General features: G+C 40.4%; 1 protein-coding gene across 2 annotated transcripts in view; it reads right to left on the bottom strand.

The window, feature by feature from the left end:
* The window catches only part of LOC133109770 (RNA-binding motif, single-stranded-interacting protein 2-like), a 55,536-nt gene extending 37,543 nt beyond the window's left edge, over positions 1 to 17,993 (bottom strand). The window contains exon 1 of one of the 2 annotated variants that reach the window (XM_061219348.1): positions 17,822 to 17,993. In XM_061219348.1, coding sequence (XP_061075332.1) covers positions 17,822 to 17,893 — 72 coding nt within the window. In that variant the 5' untranslated portion in view covers positions 17,894 to 17,993. The remainder of the gene's footprint in view (positions 1 to 17,821) is intronic. The other variant, XM_061219347.1, reaches the window with a different exon arrangement.
* Between the last annotated feature and the right edge of the window lie 1,853 nt (positions 17,994 to 19,846).

The raw sequence follows: 19,846 nt of genomic DNA, 5'->3' as shown, positions 1-19,846 counted from the left end.
CATGCCTTCACCAGTAGTACACACAGATGTGCGCACACACACACACACACACACTCACACACACACACACACCCACACACACACACACCCACACACACACACACCCACACACTCACACACACACACACACACACACACACCCACACACTCACACACACACACACTCACACACACACACACAGACTCACACACACACACAGAGTCAGGGATAACTGCCACACACACACACACTCACACACTCACACACACAGACACACACTCACACACACACACACACACACACACTCACACACACACACACACACACTCACACACACACACAGACACACACTCACACACACACACACTCACACACACACACACTCACACACACACACTCACACACACACAGACACACACTCACACACACACACACACACACACACACACACACAACACAACTCGTCTGAGGGCACACTTTTCCTCCAGTGCAACACCACGCAACTTTGTTTCAAGGAGAGGGCAGTATAAATGACTGCAGGTTGTATAGAAAATGAGAGATGACCAAAAAGAGAACTTGAGCCTGGCAGTCACAGGCTGCAGAGATTTTATTGGTCTGACGTCATTCATACATCAAAACCACTGATGTCACCCCTTCCTCCAGCTCCACCCTTCCTGGGAAATAACTAGTGTGTGCATGTTCTCCTGTTTAGCCTTGCATTATTACATCTTCCCAGTTCATCCATTGTTCTGTTATGCATTCCTGCCATGACTTTACAAAAATGCAACAATGTGACTATCTATCAATGCCTTTTACAGTTTTTTACAATCGTTTTCACACTTGTCTCAATACCATGTCCACTTTTTCAAAACACTTAACACATTCACCATATCATTAGACTATGTGAACTAAACTGTGGATATTTTTGCATTGCTTTCATACTAAAGGCATTCAATCACCACTTCTTCCAAAATTCATGAATACCTCTCTCAGTCAATGTTCACTACCAGCAAAAGTTTGTCCAAATACAGCAAATTTTGCAGACATTTAGATACTCTGTTCAAAACAGTTAACTTTCAGTTCAAAACCCAATACAATTCTGATCATTGTGGAAGGAAATATGCTGCATTTTGGCAGAAAAATGAAACTATATGCTTGAAATACGTAAGACAGATCATTCTGATTTGAGCAGAAAGTTTATTCAGTTTATTCAATTTTTTTGTTTGCAGCCTTGTTACCATCTGTGCAAAAGTGATCATACTTGCATTGAAATGTGCACATATATAGGGTAAATATAGATGTAGTTGTTACTGAAGAGATTTTTCCGCTATTACTGCTGTATATGTACTGCTGAAACACCTGGCTGTCTTTTCAGTGAACAACCTGCCCAGGCGTTTGTTGTTTGTGCCCCGTTACCACATACACAAAAGGGGCCATCTTTGGATTGGCATTTGAATTCTTTAGCCTTGGTGGGGAAAATGGATGCAGCCAGAGGAAGAGCAAGAACAGTTGTGTCTGATGAAATCAGAACCACAGTCATTGGTAAATCATGGTCTGTCCCTGAGGGAAGCAAGTTGAGGGTTCAACCAAACTTGCCTAGATCCACAGTGGCTTCAATAGTGAGGATTTTCAGGCAAACCAACAGGTACTATACAGTATTTGCAGCATTCTGACTGAAGGAGTTCAATTGATGTGTATATTACAGCAGTACTGTGATTTGAAAAGTCTCCAGAAAAAGCAGATGTATCAGTGCACATTTGTCTGTGACGCACTACAGGACCCAGCGGTTACCTCACACAGTCACACAGGGGGAAGGGGAAGAATGTTTTTGCCTCAACAGGAGGATACAATAGTCGGGATGGTCATTGTCAACAACAGCATCAGGCTAAGAGAAATATGCAACAACATAATCGCAGACAACAACATATTTCCAAACATTGACAGTGTAAGCACTACAACCATTTCAAGAGTGCTACAGAAACATCAGATCAGGATGAAACGGTTGTACACTGTCCCCTTTGACAGGAACTCTGAGGGTGTCAAGGTACTCAGATACCAATATATGTGAAGGTGTAGGACCACCACCCACATGAAAAGTCACTTCCAGATGCAATGCCGGCTGGGTGTATGGACATAACAGTGGAACACATCCAGGGCTGGAAAAGCCACACAAAGAGATGTTTTCCTCGGTGTATAGAAAGAGATAACATTTGGAGTGATGTTGATGAAAATCTATGGCCAAATGCAGAGGACAGGATGGATGGGCCAGGCCAACAGTAGACTTCTGATACTGATAGGCAGACAATATATGTGCGAATTACTGTATATAGTGAAAATATTGCTTTTTGGTATGTATTTGTTATTGATTGTAATGTATTTTGAGTAATTGATTGTATTGTATTTTTCTTTTCTGAATTACAGTATATTGCACTGTGAGAACAAATGTCAAAATACTGTAAACCCTCTGAAGAATACTGTTGCTTTTGTGATTTGTTTCTTTATCATATATTGTTTTACATTACACAGTAAAAATAGTTATTCTGGGTTTCCAATATAGTAAAACATTCATTCATTTACAGTTTACTGTAAATTTACCACACTCAGTCATGACATCTATTGTGAGAGGCAAACCAACAGATCAGAAGTTTCTTTAGCTGCTTGGCTTGAAATATTTGTGGATGCAAAAATAGAGGAAAGGGAAACACATAATATATGTATTTAGCAATGCTCCAAGTTGTTTGTGTTTTGTAGTTCATTGAACATTGAGTGAAAAAGTAGTCTTATGGGAGAAAGCATGTGCTATAGTTATGGCAGCATGAGTCACTTTTGGGTGAAATATTAAGTGTTTTGGTGGTTGAAGTGCCTTTTGCACCAAAGGTTAACTGATTTGCTCAGGTGTGTGTTTCAAAAGCACACTGTGTGAAGAGTTTTGAAAAAGTGGACATGGTATTGAGACAAGTGTGAAAACGATTGTAAAAAACTGTAAAATTCTATTAATATGATTGGTGCTTTCCTTGTTTGCATTTTGCATTTGTTCTAAATGTAGGGCCTAAAATTCTGTAAAAGAGTCAAAGGAATACTGAGCATTTTCTGTGATTAACCTATAGTCACAAGTACATAACTGGGTTTGCAGAACAGCAGTCCATTTAAATGTCACTGCCTGGGTAATGAATGTGTCCTTTTGGGTTGTCAGCCAGGGCAATTACATCCAACAAAGTTTCCCTGAATGGGAATGTTGAGTTGAGAACTTCAATATTAGGAGGTGCTTTCACAAAACCATACCTAGCAATATTCTAAGCCACTCTTCCCAACTAATTAAGACCAACAAAATTTAGTTTTCGTTCTAGGGTGACTTTTCAGACCAAACTGTTCAGGAGTAGGAGGAGGATTCCTCTAGAGCTGTCTTCCCTCCCTCACGGGGTAACAGCTGAATTCCAATGCATTGAACCCATATAACAGGTTAGAAAAAAATATTGAAAACACTTTTTGAACATGCCTTTTAACACACCACTTCTACATCTTAATTGCTTCTCAGTGGTTCAAATGTCAAAAACACACATGCCCTAAAAGAGTTGGTTAGTAAAACCATAACTATTTAAGAAAGGGCGTGTAGGTTTTGAACTCAAAACACATTTTTCATCATTATATTTACTTCACTAGATCAAAACTTTCACCAGGAGCGAGATTTTGGCAGTCAGACTATTGTTGGCCATGGGCACTGGCAATGACTAGAGTGGAGAACTGTTTTTCTAAAAAAGTAAATACATTGGTAAAAATGTTTGCGTTTTGAGCATATTATGCACTCCATGCAGCTGTGTGCCTGCATGTCATATTCAGCACACTAGAAACTAAGGCTTTAATACATACATACTGTGATTATAATTTAGCAATATGCTACATACATAGTAACAGATCACACGGTCCAGTCACAGCTGTCTCTACACAAACAGGTGCTGGGGTTAGAAAGAGCTCGGCAGTGCTTGAAGTGGGCCAGTACTGACCAGTATGCGATATCCTTCTTTGTTTTTTCTTGCATACTGGTACTTATTTTAAGCTCCCAGTACTCTTTTCTCTGCCTGACCAACCATATTCTATCCACTAAAAAAACAGTTGCAGTTAGCGTGGTATTATTGCCATCAGTGCTTGAAGTCAGCCGGAACGGACCGGGACACCATAGCCTACCGGGACTTCTATGTTTTGCTCAGAGTACCAGCACATATTTATTCAAGCACTGGGGCTCACAGGTTAAATCGAGGCGGAGGCAAAGCCAGCCCGACAGATCAGCGCATGCCCAGATTTTGTCTTTACCTGGCTTCAGGGAAATTGCAAATCCCATGGGGTGGTTCCACATACAGCAGCTGCTTGTGATCAAAGCCAGGTACTTATACATCCATTTGTCTGCTGTTTTATAATTTGCTATGAGTTTTGAGGGGCGGGTCCTCCCTACCACTTACAAGAGGGTTTAGCTGTTCCTGTTTCTCCCTCAAATGTATACTTTCCCATTAACCATGCCTTCTATCCTGTCGCTGTACACAGCCCAAGCACTTCACCTTGAATGGAATTTTGCCTCAGTCTGTTAGCCATTTCTGGGGAGACAGCAGAAGCTGGTTATGGCAGGGCGCGGGAACAACGATATTGAGCATTTACAGCTTAACCACTCTCTCCCTCTTCATCTCTCTCTCTCACTCACCTTTCTTCTTTTCTGCTAATTTTTATTACCTTTTGCTTTGTTTTTACTCAATAATCTTTAATGCTAATGGTTTGAAAATATCAAAGGAACCTGTTATCCCTGTCCTCATTTCAACCGATAGAAATACATGGAAAACGCTGGGTTAATAATCACCAGGCTTACAACCCCATAGAGAGAAAGCAGAAAGGCCTGAAGGGGATCACTCAGACAAACAGCTGCTGTACCCTTCACTGCATTCAGGAAGCTCAAGTGCTGAAGATTGCGCACTTTGTCAGAGCTCATTGTCCGAGTGTGTCTCAACTCACAGCGGATCAAGGCTGTTCCATGTGAACCTTGACCCCCTGGGACTCTGAGTCCTGCTTGTCTTTGACCAGTTTGGCTGCCTTCCCCTTGACTCAACACACCGGGGGGGGGGAGGGGGGCGGGGGTTGTTCCTCTGTACACCGACAACATAACTGCATGCTCGGCTTCTCTCACTTTCTGTTGCAAATTGAATACAAACTGCTAATGCACAGTGTATCCAGAAACATGAAAATCTAAAACCTCCAACAGAATTGTTTTAAACACAGATATTTTTCCTAGACTAGCCAGATGGTCAGCTCCAATGTTCCCTACATCCTCTACAGGAGGTTCTGGTTAGTAACAGGAATTCCCGGTGCTTCCAAACATCCACTGAAAGTGTACTGTACTTTGTTACACCCCTTAATTTTCATAAAAATAAATGCAACTTTTTTCAGCATCAAAGGAAGTGAGACAGAGCTTGAAGTTAAGAACACAAAGTTGGCCATCTGTTAATCAAAAATAGAGTTTGTACTCTCAAGTACTCACATTTAAAACCCTTATTCATTTTTCACTCAAAAACCCCTTGGTAAGACGAATCCCAATAGCAGAAGTGTTTAATTTAATTTGGCGAAACCAGGCTGTTCAGTCCATCCTGGCTCCCCATTTTGCCCGCAGTCGAGGGAATATATATCACAGAGAGTCAAGCCTCATCTTGAACACCTCAAGGATCTCTGCAGTAGTTGTTGACTTTCAGAAAATAAATGTACAATACCTTTTATCTACTACTAGATGAAAAACCCTGGATGTATCACTACTCACAATTGATCCATTCTTGCTCAATCAGGTTAGCAGAGTACCCTTCAAAGCATATGGATTAATGTTAAGTAGGGCAAGTCCAATCAAACAAATCTCCGCCTCCTCCCCGCTTCTGGAGATGACGGCCCTTGAGGGAAAGACTTCCCAGTTCCTCGTGTTCCGGCACCTTCTCGTCCCTCTAACCGCGGAGCAAATGAGGTGAACCGCCGAATGCTACCGGGGGGCCGACTGTAGACGCCAGCCCAGACACGTCCCTGCAACCGTTCTCCGCTGAGAATGCCGGATGACTCCTTCTCTAAAGCTCAGGCATTACACTCTCATTCCCCGGTATCCCATAATGCCCATCATTAAAGATCCCTCACACACAGGGCCGTTAGTACAGCGGATTACCCCACGCAGCGGTTTGCTCTGCTTCAGACTCTGGACTCTTTCATTACTCATCACTAAAACAATGCAGCGTTTTTTTCCCTTTTTGTTTTAAATCACTTTTATGTATGAGAACAAAGTTGAGCAAGGTCTAGCAGGTCTCTCTGCAATGAGAGAGGCTATAAGCGATCAAATCCACACACATGGGGTGGAAAAGCTTAGCCAGTACCCCAGGGCTGTGATAAAAGTCAAATGTAACTGAAAACAAAAAGTTCAAAAGCTTGTAAATTTCAGCACCTGTCAACAGTAGCAATGTTGCCTAAAATGCCTTGTTCAGAAAAAGTAACCACTTTCAAGGTACTGGTTTTTCAAGACACTGGTCAGCAAATTAACCAGCATTTCCCATCAAAACACACTACCAAAATCCTAACCCATTGTTCCATGTATACACAACGTTTAATCAACTTACCGAGTACATCTGAATACTATCAGTGTACTAGAGCTAAATTACAACTGTTGTGTTCTCCACAGAAAGTATTTGCCATTTTAAATAACCAAAATGGCCTAGCCAAGTCGGAAATGTGTGCACAAACTAGTGAGGAGCAGTGAACTGAGAGATCCTGATCCTCATGTTCCTGAGAGACTTTTCCACAAAATACAATTGCGATCAAGTCTTGTTTTCTCAAGTAAACTGAAACCTAAGTTGTAACCTAGTGCAATGCAGTGTCTTTCAAACAAGTCAACAAAAAAGAAAATAACATCTCAAACATTGAAAAATGTAATTGTATGGAACACTCAACGTGATGAATCTGTCTCATTCGTCTCATTGGCATCCACATTGTTGGGTAAGTATTGTTGGAAAGTTTGGCTGCAAATTTCTGTAATCTGGATACAGTCTTCCTCAGGGGCATGCGCTGCACAATCTTTGTCAGGTCTCATGGACAACCACACAAGCTGCCATGAACTTTCCCCACACACTCATTGGACAGCTTCCAGCCAGCACAGGGACCACGAGTGTGGGGTATCCAGTATCCCGATTACAGGCCCCCCTACAGGCATAACCCAAATTACAACCAGAGCCGACAGCAAACGAGATGATTCCCACCGGCCTTTTGCCCACTGTAAAATCGTGTATTCGTTATGCGGCTCTGATCACTGTGGAAAGCTGCAGTAAAGACCAACCTTACGATGCACAATCCTCTTCACTAAATATGACACAGAGAAGTATGAATATGAATAGCACAACTTAGAAACAGTTGGTTCCATGAACAAACCCAAACTATGTATAGGTACATTATGGAAACCACCCCAGCCATTTCACCATTGTTTGCCTTGGTGTTTTTAATTCTTGGAGACCCTCAAACCGTGAAACATGTACACAGTGGAGAAGATCATGATGATGTCACTGCGTTCATTTGCCTATCGCTGCTTAAACTTTACATCCAGCCGCACAGCCCCACCCCCTCGTCATCACAGCCTGATTTAATCAACTAACTCCAAATATGCCTTTTTTCTTTTTCTTTCAGACAGATTTCCCAATCTAATGCTGCTGCATGCCACCCAAGCCTTTCAAGAACAAGGTGAAGGGGAAATCAGAGAGAGGGAGAGGAAAATGGAGGGAGGGAGCGAGAGAGGGAAAACAGCAGATAATCGCGATTTTACACCAATTTGAGTGAAATTGACTACAGTGTCTACAGTTGTGCGAATCAAGGTACATAAAATGGAACAGGAGAGGGGGAGGGAACCAAGGGCATGCAGACTCGTCAGTATAAAACTGAAACACGTTTTCTTCAACTGCTAAAATGTCATTTTTTAATCTTTTGGCATGTTTCTCCAAAAGCCATTCATTGAGAACAAAGTTTTCCATTGTAGCTGAGAATTCTTCATGAATGAGCAAGACTCAAATATTTAGGACAAAATGAATGGCTACATACAGTAAAACTGGAGTTCATGCTCCAAAGTCTTACATAATTAGGTATTTAACATTTAAACTTTCACCCCAAAAGATTTTGTGTCAAAATTCATAAATATATTGTTAAAACTATCTATATAAGTTTAATTCTTGCCGAGGAAAATAATTAACAATGCTGGCAATGCTGGACATAAATGGTGATCATATTTCTAATTATTACCATTAGCATTACTACAACTTCTACAATGTGTAATACTACTCAAAATGAGTTCCAGAACAATGTAACACATATAGTTAGATATCAGAATAACCATCTACACATATAGTAGATGCTTATTCTGGCTGATGTCTGATTTCTGCTGATTTCTCTGTTTCCTTTGAACAAGGAAGGCACTTTCTTCCCAAGGCTCTCAATAAGCCAGAAAATATATTATGAGTTGTGGTCACAGTAAAATACCTGGTAGCAAGCTGTACTGAGATAAGGGTTCTGCTCATCACAAGCCTGAGCAGAACATAAATATCAATTTTACCTGAACTAGAGATTACCAGCCTACCAACCTCAGTTATGCTAGTCAGTGAGTGAGGCCCAAACTATCCAATGCCGTGAAGGCATCTCAGGTTTTGGGAGACAGCAGGAACAGATGACATGCAAACAGAGAGCAGCCCTCTGCTCCAGCTCCACCTCTCCAAGGGTCACACTGATGCCACAAACTAGATAACCTGCCAAAATTAACTTGCAAACCTATGTGAAAAGGACACTTTTTGTGGTAATATTTGCAATGTGCTGTATATCTGCCTTAATCTGTGTGTCAAGTTTTCGCTTCTTTCCTTCAAGCAAATTGTGGAATAACTTCCCCTCACAGCTGAAAGCTACAAGCCAGCAAACTCCGCCTTCAAAAAAGAGCTTGTTGATCATACCCTCGGTAGTGGCTCCAAATTATGCCATGCAAGATATAATGGAAAATGAAGGCCTGATTCCTCTGAGTTCCAGTTCCAAGGACAGAAAAGGAGCTGTTCTTCATTTAAACCATGTAAAGCGGGGAGGAGACAGTGCAGTTTTCAAATGATTTAGACCAGATGATAAGCTTCTGAGAATTGACATGGGAGTAAAATACTCAGTATTCATTTGTATGTGTTTAAGCAGGATCAATCTGAAAATTACTCTCCCAGAGTTGTTATATAACAGCGTTCTGGCCATTACTGAAAGGCAACTAGTGTATTTTTAATGATACAATGCTGAGATTTACATTTTACAAACGGGCTGTAAAATGAAAGTACTTGCAAGTGGGGAATAGGGATTTAAGAAAAAATGCCTTGTGCTGCTTAAAACATTTACTTTGCAAATCCCTATTCTTGCAGCTAGCTTGGAATCTAGCTTGTTTCAATCTCCTCACCACACAATCACAGGAGACATAAACACAATCACCTACAATCTTTCTGGAGCAGGGAGGTTTTTTAAACTCTGAAAACATAGAAAAAGGCAACACCCCCTCCAGTAATGAGTGCATTGTTTGAGGAAGAAATTCCTGGGATTCCGAGGCATTAATCCGAGCAGCCGGACGTCTTGCCAACAGTGAGGCAGGAAAAGGAGGAACGCGGCGGATCTTCATCTGTAAGGCAGCACCGACTGTATCGGAACAACTTCAAACAAAACCCACGGTGCCGACCAGTGGAATCACAATTTGCTTTCAGTGGTGGTGGAAATAGAGGGGGAGTAGAAGGTATCTAGACATCTCACAATGCTGCTCTTATGAATCATTGTCTGGCACTGTGTACACTATGACCTAAGGTAATGCTGCTGCCTGCTGCTAGGCTCTAGTTTCTGTTCAGTATGACGCAATTACATTGCTCAAAAGCAGCTTTCTAGGTACCATATTTCTATTTTTAATGTTTTCTTTTACACCTTAGCATTTATTAATTGAAATTCCAGAGACCTTACTTGCTTTCAGCATTCTAACCTGAGAGCAGGCCTCAAGTGAAAACAACCTTTCAAAGTAAAAATGAAGACTAAACAAAAATAAGAATACCCATAGATTTTTTAATCTCGTATTCTACTGTTCTGAAATAGGAAATGGGGAAACAGCAGGGAGGGTGAATGGGGTGGTTGTGGGGGGTTGAGGTGGGGGAAGGTGTAAATGAAACCCTCTGCCATCTGGTTTCGTAATCACCCCCTGCACAAAGGGCTCTTTTTTTGGCAGCATTTATTTTGTTCAGTGTCCTCTCCTTTATTTATTCCCAAACCACAGGTAAAGGAAAGAGATATGTCAGGAATTCTCTGACCACAGTAGGCCTACTTGACCTCGACGTGAACTCGGCATCAAGCCACTCTTAAAACAGCCCTTCAAAGCAGCGACGGCCCGCCCATTCTGCCCCTCTCCAGCTTTCCCATCTCTTGCATTTCAGAATTTATATCATTTTTATCAAAAGGCCTGAAAGCGTTTCTGAACTGCACTCTATCTCTGTTTGTTATGGCTCTCGATGGCTGCTCCAAAAAACCATGAGTAAAGGATGACTTGAGTGAAATTTCGATACATCCACAGAGCCAAGATCAATCCCACAAGACCGAATCGGTCTGTCTGCGTTCACCCTAAAGCCCCTCCCTCACGCAATACATCCTGCTTTAGTTACGTATGCACCGAATCTCATGTTAGGCAGCTCCTACCAGATGTTCTGCAACCTGAAAATACTACCAGAGGAAAGGCAGAAAGGTGTATTTGGCTTTTAGCCCTCAAGGCTGGGAGCATTCAAGGATAAATGCATGCTCTCATGAAGCATTCTTTGTGTTGGTCTGTAAGGAGCGGGTAGAGTCTCACAGCGTGGCAGCTGGCCAAAACACAGTTCAAACGCTGCCACAAGAATATGGAGCAACCCAGGCCACCGTCGGTTCAAACTGGGAAGACATTCTTCTGTTCAATTCATCTTTTACATATCAAGAAGGTGGAAATCCTACATTGGATGACAGAAATAAGAAGAGAGAAATCTTAGCTTTTCCTGTCCAGTCAAAGATGGATTTGAATTTCAAGTTGTTTTTCCTATTTTCTTTGATGTTTTTGTTGAAGCTTTTAAATACGTAGTTAGGTGTTGTACACTTTTTTACAGGCTTAGTTGTCATAGTGAAGAGAAAATGTGTGTCCCCTCAGTTATGATAAATGGTGGTCACAAGTGTTACACTCAATAACAAAACTGTTCCTAAAATCACCATAAAAAAAAGGTGTCAATCCTGCATTGTGCCAATATCTGCTGTCCTATGGTCTCACTTTCACAACACGTATTTTGTCTCCACTGTACAAAGGAGTGGGCAGAGGCCTTCTGAAGCTTGCCAACATGTGTTTTCAGTTGTTCCAGGTTTCTGTGGTCTGTGTTTGGTCTTGGCAGAAACTTGATTAATGGACAAATTAATCTAGCCCAGGCTACCTATGTGCCTATGATACCGGTGCATGTTGTGTGTGTGTTTTGGGGGGGGGGGGGGTGCTTGAAGTAGTCTGAGCTTGGGCATGTTTCTGCACAAAAGCACCATTGTTTATACCTTCATAAAAATACTGATTCAAGAAGCATGCGATCCCAAAAGAGCCATAAAATATTGACTCAAAGACCTTGGAAGTACTGGTTTAAATGATAGCCAATCCTGAAAAGCCTTACAATACTGACTGAAACAAGAGCCAAACTTGGCTTAAAAAAGAGCTAGAAATAAGGATGCTGTGGATGTATGCCGCTCTACTACAGAAAAACACAAGCCACACAGGCATTCTTCATTGGAGCACAACATGGCTGCATTCTCCAGAAACGTATACACATATAAAACCAAAAAAATATTCAGATGAATCTGGATCCATTTTCTGCTGACTATTTTGCTCTGCCATTGATTCTGGAGAGGGCACACTAGCATGTGCTGTCCTCCAAAGCACATGATGTCAGCTGTCACTTCTTTTCACACACCGAGTTAGTGTGGGCAATTTAACAGCAAGACTTGTGGGTGCTGGACTTGCTGGTGCACAATGAGAGACTCCCATCATGGGTGACTGAAACCCTGCCTATAGTTGGCACTGACATAGTCCAGATTTCATACAAGATCAGACCACATCCATAAACGAGAACAGTGCCTTAACAGGATGGGCCACCCAGCAGCCTACCAGCTTAATCATACTACCAGTCTTCCAAGCACTACGACACCTTGGGAGTTTTTTTTCATTTTCAAGATTAGTTTATAGGAATATAGAACTCGTTCAGTTTCAGGAATTCTCACATCAATCACAAAGGAATTGAGCTCAGGCCCAATTAGGAAAACACAACAAGGAATAGCCATCCAGTTCCTGTAACTGATGAGCAACAACTCACTCGCAGTTACTGTGGAAACAACACTGCCTCTCAAATTTCAAGGGGACACTGTCCCACTCTTATTCAAGCAGTTACACAGACAATTTTGTATGGTTGTGATGTCCCACAATGCCACAGTAAGAATTTTTGGTTTTCAGTAGAAAGCGATGACCATAGGTTCAAACCGAAGATGTTTCATTTGCGGTCTCCCAACTTTTGGCCCTTTGTAGACAGCACAAACTGAGGATGGGTGCATGTATGTATTGTGCATACGTCTCCTGCACCAAAACAATCAATCAAATAAATCATTTTGGGTTGTGACCCCACGTGAAACCAATGCTAAAGTCACTCTTTGTGTAACACTGACTATCTTCATTATCATGATTACAGTTAGATGCTACTATGAGGCTATCATGTATTTTGGAACTGTAAAAATACATGTTTGTTTTCATCGCAATAAATCACAAGCAAATATGAAGACTCATTCCAAGTAGCTTGATTTGCTATTCTGATTTGAACATGCCTTAGCATGCTATACAAAGAGAAAAGTGGATATAAATCCATATATAGAACACATCATACAGTTATTTGCCCAAAACTAAGAAGCAATTTTTGATACAAGAGCCATATAGAGTCTCAAACCACAGAGAATGCTATGACAAGTCCAGCATACAAGATTTACTCTAACCGAGAAATGGTACATGGTCTAAATCTCAAATGAAAAAACTGCTTTAAGTACAACATTATTATATTTAATAGCAGGGCGACAATTTTAAGCCATTTTCCATTGGACATCAGTACAGACAAGTGGGTACAAATATTTTTCGAAATCAGAGTCAACAGACTTCAGAGAGCAGATTGTTCGCTGTGCGAAAGTAGAAAAAGGCAGATCTGACCGATCTCTTGAATCGCACACAAACCGCGGCCTGCAACCCTAGAGCCGGACCATCCCCCACCCCACTCCCCCCCCCCTGATGATGCAAGCCAGGCTTTCTCCCAGCCACAGCTTTTCATTAGAGCCAACAGATAAACATGAACCCCGCTGTGAAAAGGCTGCTTTTTCTTTCAGTGGATAGCGTTCTGACCGCTTAGACACCAATATTATGGTAAATAAAAGCAACTCGCCAGCATTTCAATCGGCGGTTTCTGCATTGTGACTAGATTAAAAGAAACTGTTAAAGAAGTATTTTCATTCATTTAAAGGAAGCACAATCCTTCTCTTGTGACCATTGATACGTTCCTCTTGGAGTGGATCTAATCTCAGTTGATCAGAGTACTCTCCTCAGATTAGGCTGATTTTTTGAAGCCATTGTGTTGCTAGACTGGGCCAATGACTGAAATAGAGGGGCGGACGAATGGTTTACACTATTTTTTTTAACTTGGACCAGAATTCTCCTTTAAAATGTGTATGGTGTAACCCTGCAAAGTATTAACTCTTAGAAATGTTAGTTAATTGCAGAGATACTATGTCTTAAGAATAGGCTTAACAAAACCAAGCTTGATTAAAATGTTATTAATACTTTATGTTATATTGAAACTGGGGCTAAATATTCACTGTGTGTGTGCATGTGACTGCGTGCATCTGCGTCCCCATAGAAGAGTCGCTCAAAGAAATTGTTTGCTTAAAGGTACAATCGGTAAGATTTTTCTGTTAAAACATTGCTACAAGACCATTGTAAATCCCTTCCTATCATTGAAAAAGGCTCTCTGACATGTTGACTCACCATCTGCCTGTGTTTATAGTCCTTAAATTCAGGTTTCAAAATATACAGTTGATGGCCCAACACTCTCTACCAAAGCATTGTATTACTGTACAATAATTCAAGCTCATTGGTTAAAAATTGGCTCTAATTGCCACAGCCAATGGCGTTTCAAAGTCAGCACATTTACAGAGAAGGGCTGATATTCCTCTCTTGACCTCTGAAATTACCTATTGTACCTTTAAAGTCTTGGAGGTCTTAGAAAATACCCATAGCTGCTATGCTAATGAGGGCTTTTTCCATTGGACATTAGGTAATGTATCCAGGTGTAATCACAGTGCATTAGAAAGACAAAGAAAGCTAATGGGGAGCTTGTTAGCATCCTGCTAACATACATAAGACAACTAAGTACAGTTAAGTCAGGCTTACACACACAGACTGTGGGCTGATGTGAATGTAGAATAACGTGGTGGGTTTGACAGAATACCTGTGACAACCTCAGAATTCATATTGCAGGCTTCCTAACACAATCACAAATGTAATGGTCATCATGGGACTTAAGAGAGTTTGTCCTGGAATTTTGTTATATATATATACTTTTCCAAGGATCATCATATGTTATGATACATTTTGAACCATGAATACTGGAAACTGTTCTAATATGTAAGCATACTACAGTTAACGCATGTCCAACGCGTGTACAGCAACTCTCTCAGCCATCATAACAATGTGGGCACCAACACTGCAAAGCTCCTTATCTGTACAATCTGAGACCTGAAGGTTATGTAGCAAGTTCAATCATGCCCACAGATTTTCTTTTCATCACATTTGCCTGTAGTCCTACAAATGGATTAAATATGTAACAAACTGCTAGAGATACAGAATAAATAGCAGGTTACCAATCAGGGAACATATGTAAGAACCAGCTATGGCCATGCACTATTCTTGCTGACTGTAAAAATGCATTTAAAGCATTAAAAAGTACTGTAATCAATAGCAGTGTCCTTTAGCTAAGGTATACCACATATTAATGGACTCAGCTCACATTCAACCATATTCAACAGATTAGATTAACTAACTAGAGTTGATACATTAATTAGAATACACACAAGGTTGCATTCACTATATATCACCATTTGAAACAGGAACTTTTAATGTTGAGTACAGATTAATGTGATTATGAATATTGGACAGATATACCTTTCTTTGCAGGTGTGTGGTCAGGACTGAAATGTTTTCACCACTTATGGATGTTATGCTTGTGTATATGTAATAGCCTACATCTGCTTCTTCTTCTTATTATTATTATTATTATTATCATCATCATCAGTATCATATAATTATCATAATTATAATAGCTATAGTATAACCCTTTAGTATAATGCTGAAAAGAGCATGTGGTCTGTTAAAAAGTTCAAGCAAGCAAGACAATTAGCAGGAATGTTATTTTTGTATGGTACGTTTTTTTATTTCTAGTGATTTTAGAATAGTCAGGACAGGTGTGATGAGAGATTGCTGTTCTTGCTCGTCTTCCAGGAAGGAAGGCATCAAGGACGACGTGTTATTTTTATTAGCCTCTGCTTCCCTGTCCGTCACATTCTCCATAGTCATACATCACTGTCTCTGTCACACAACAACACTACCGTCTCCTTTCTATACAAATGAGGGAAACACATTTTGGGGGGAAATGCAATCTATGTGTCACTAAGGAACGGCGCCGAGAGGTGAATGCAAAAGACATGTTGGATAGTCCAAGGGCATCTTGAACTTTTCATCCCCATACAATGGCCACCATGTGGCGGAGGACTCCGACCTTAATAATATGCTTAACTTTTGACACATTTATCCCGTGCCAGTTCGGGCTGTAATATGGCATTTAATAGGCCTACGCTCGTCAATCGAAGCAAGCCTAAATCGCGACGTCATTATGCCACTGTTTTATACAATGCTATTTAGGATAATATAACGATTAAAGAAGTGACAATAACTGTAATATGACCAATGACTGCTGAATCAGACACGGCTTATTTTATCTGGAAGTCTAAAATGTATGCAATATGGGACTATAAGCAAATGTAAACCAGCCTAGCCTACTCACGTAGAATAAACAACAATTAAACGTTTAAAAAATCAAAGGAGCAGCCTCCTTGAGTAGCTATAGGCTATGGGTTAGTGCAATTGTTCTCCCCAATACGTATATTTGGACACGGCGGAAAAGTTTAAAATTAAAGAACACCAATCAATGTCATCAATGTCATATTTAACATCTCTCGTTTTTTACTAGCGGGCTGTTCATTCAATAAAGGGAATATCTTATAGGCTAGCCCTAATATGTGGGCTATATTTCTCACACACGTACGAACAACCCACCCTAGATGATCTAATTCCGTTCGATTTTAGGCCTATCGCATGCGCGAACGTGCATATTAATACAGGCCTAACTGAGGCTAAATGTCCACTAATTTTTTCCAACTCGCGTTGCTTCTGTACGCATGCAATAAATTATTACATATTTCCTTGTCAATTCTATTTAACTGCATTAGGCTAATTCAAATGTAATACGGCTTTCATTTGTTTACTTATTTTATAAATAACCGAACTAAGAAATAGTGCCTTTTATTTTACTTCCTAAACTTCTGTGTCTTGGTTTCATGTAGTCTATATTAAACTAATACATAAATAAAACCCTGATGTTCCTTCACGTTTCAATTTCCATGAGACTGAGCGAAAGTAGCCTATCATTCTTATGAAATGGTCAAGACGCTATCTCGCAGTCCCCTTGAAAGGTGTATAATGTAGCCTACGACAGGAATATACATTGAAATAAATCGTTATTAGTGATTACTAGTTCAAAACCTTTATGCAATGAGAATTGGCGTTTGTCTCCCCGTGAAACAGACCGATACCGACATTAAACTAACCACAAAATGCAATCGAACTTAGGCAAGACAGACAAAATCCACATAGCCTATAGTTATGTAAGTATAAAACTTTGACGTTTTGCCTTTTTCAACAGATTAATTTGTACACAATAGGCAGCATACAAAATCAAACTTTACCAAATTGAAACAGACAGCATGCAAAATGATAACACTACCATTATGTTTCGCTTCTTTTAATGGTAACAGTTTCTCTTCCGATTCATAATTTCTGGCAAGCGACGCACAGTCCCGTCATCGTAGTGAGAAATTTAAGGGGTGGGGCAATTCACCCTCTTGGCTTCGGCTACTTTAAAAACTTTGCCAAACTTACACAATTTCCAAACCTGTGAAATATGTATTTTCTTTTTTTTCTTCTTCTTTTCACTAGCTACATATTAACCTGTGCCATTATGAACAAGGACCAATGATCGATTAGCCTACATGAAACAACATTCATTCTCGTCTTAGACCCCCTCCCCCCCATCATATTATTACACCATTTCCTTTGCTTTTCCATAGCATGTTTATCCCTTTTATCGTAACAAAATTATTAAAGGGAATTCACTTCTACATCAGAACTGAAAAAGCGTACGAAAAAGACAACGAGATAGAAAAATGCCACAGCACGGGTCTTTTTACGCACACCACAGAGTGGGTGCAGTATAGTAAGCAGCACTGTTCGCTGTGAGCAGCGAAGTTGCTTTTTTGTATGCTCCGCGTTCAAGGACACTGCAGCTTACAGTCATGCACAAAATAGGCTACTGTCGCGACATGAGCGGGAGTGAGCCCCGCTGGCCGACCGAGAGCGAAGGAAAGGTATTAATCGCATGATCACTCTACCTTTTTGCTGTTTCTGCTGTTATAGCCGTTGTAGGGGTTGATTCCTGTCCTTGGCGGTACGGAGAGCAGCATTTTTACAGCGTTATGTCCGGAGCGGCGAGAACTGCCAAGGCTGCCCGCTGACGTCAGCTCTGGAAGTTGAGCTAGGAATCTGGGGGAGCGATTGGAGTCCCGCCGCCGCCACTACTGCTGCCGCGGTGCGCGCTTCAAATCAGCTGGGTCCTAGCGCCTCAGTGAGAGACGCTTCAGTGTCTTTAAACTCAGTAAATAACTCCACAATCTGAAAAAAAACATACTTTGACGTTGTCTGGTATTTTATAGGTAGTAATTGTAAAATATTCCGTAATTTAAAAAATGCACCAGAAGCGTTTTTGTCATTGATGGAGATCTGATAAATTATTGATAATGCTAAACATCAGGAATGTTTCTGGTCGTTTTACTATACTCCAAATATCCATGTTGCTTTCCCATTACTTTTTGAATTAACCAAACGCTATAGCCTCTTTAGTCTCAGTCAAATTCCCTATACACTTTCAGCACTTGTGTTTTTAAATAACTCATTCAATGCCCTGAAATGACCCTTACCGCAATTAAGCATGCTTTTTAAGCATTTGTTAAGACTGTCTGCATCAAGGGTATTTAATTCACTTCAGATGGGACGTTGTAATACAAACTCCCCCTGCTGGAGGGTGAGTTGTTTTGTACAGGGTTTCAGTGACAAGTTTCTGTTTCATAACATATTATATATTATATATTTTGGTTTTATATAGAAGCTCTGCTGAAAGTAGTCATTGTTCCATCCGTCATCATCCCTTCCTTAGCGTCGTACACCTTTATTCTGTCATTTTGGCATACAACGCGAGCTATAACATTTCTATATATCGCCATTAGCCTGCCTGTTGAGTCATTCGTTACTTTGCTTAGACCTCAAGCTCTCGTTACGCACGAAAGCGCATAATATTGAAACATAAATTATATATATATATATATATATATATATATATATATATATATATATATATATATATATATATATATATATATATATATATATATATAGTCAAATACTGGAGTTTCGAATTAATTCACAAAAACAAGATAAAACACCAAAAGCATTAAACAAAAAAGAAAAAACCTTATTTATTTATTTATGAAGTTTGTCATTTCCAGGCTAATAGCAATCAGCTGTGCACGAGGCCGAGATGTAACTGGTGTCTGTTTGACAGCCGCAGAGTACAAAATCGACTGCCGTCTGGGACAGAAGTGACATTGTTGCACAGTGCTGGATGAAACCCAGTCTGTCAGTGAATCACTTGACGGTAACATTGTTTGGACATCAACAGGGCTGTCGCTAAGCAACCCAGCCCCTCAGTCCCTTGCGTCCGGGACTTGTAAATCCACACTGATTAGCTCCTGTGTGTGTGTGTGTGTGTGTGTGTGTGCGTGCGTGTGTGTGTGTGTGTGTGTGTGTGTGTGCGTGCGTGTATGTTGGGGTAATCTTCTGTCCTTTTGTGCTTCTTTCAATACACTACCGGCATTAGTTCTGCACTTGAAGGAATGAACTCAGATTCAGCGCAGTGAAAGGAAGGGATTATAGGCATTTTCTGTTTGTTGAGGAGGAGACTTCTGACTTCCTGTTACATACATAGATTTCATAGATTCAAGATTTTGATAATAGGTTCACCGGATAAATCTTAAATCAGAATATTTTTTCAAAGAGCCTCCAAATATATCAGTCCTATTAATTGGAGAAAATGTTGGCTCCTCCCATTTAAATATCTAAGGCAAGAGAAGGACACAAATTCTATCCCTTTAAGAACATATTATCAAAATGCATTCCTGATGTAGCGAATGGTTGTGCTTTTTTGTAATGATTTGTCTGAATATATTGAATATTTGTTTCATGACAATGTTTATGCAAATTATTTTTGAATCCCATGCCAAAATGTTGTAACATAAACACAATCTTTCTTTTTGAATATCATTCCAAAATGTTTTGAGTGCTAAAGCCAATTGTCATCAGGG

The sequence above is a fragment of the Conger conger genome, chromosome 14 (assembly GCF_963514075.1).
Source record: "Conger conger chromosome 14, fConCon1.1, whole genome shotgun sequence".
NCBI classification, from domain to species: domain Eukaryota; kingdom Metazoa; phylum Chordata; class Actinopteri; order Anguilliformes; family Congridae; genus Conger; species Conger conger.
The sequence above is the reverse complement of the archived record's forward strand: the minus strand, read 5'-3'. Positions and strand labels throughout refer to the sequence as shown.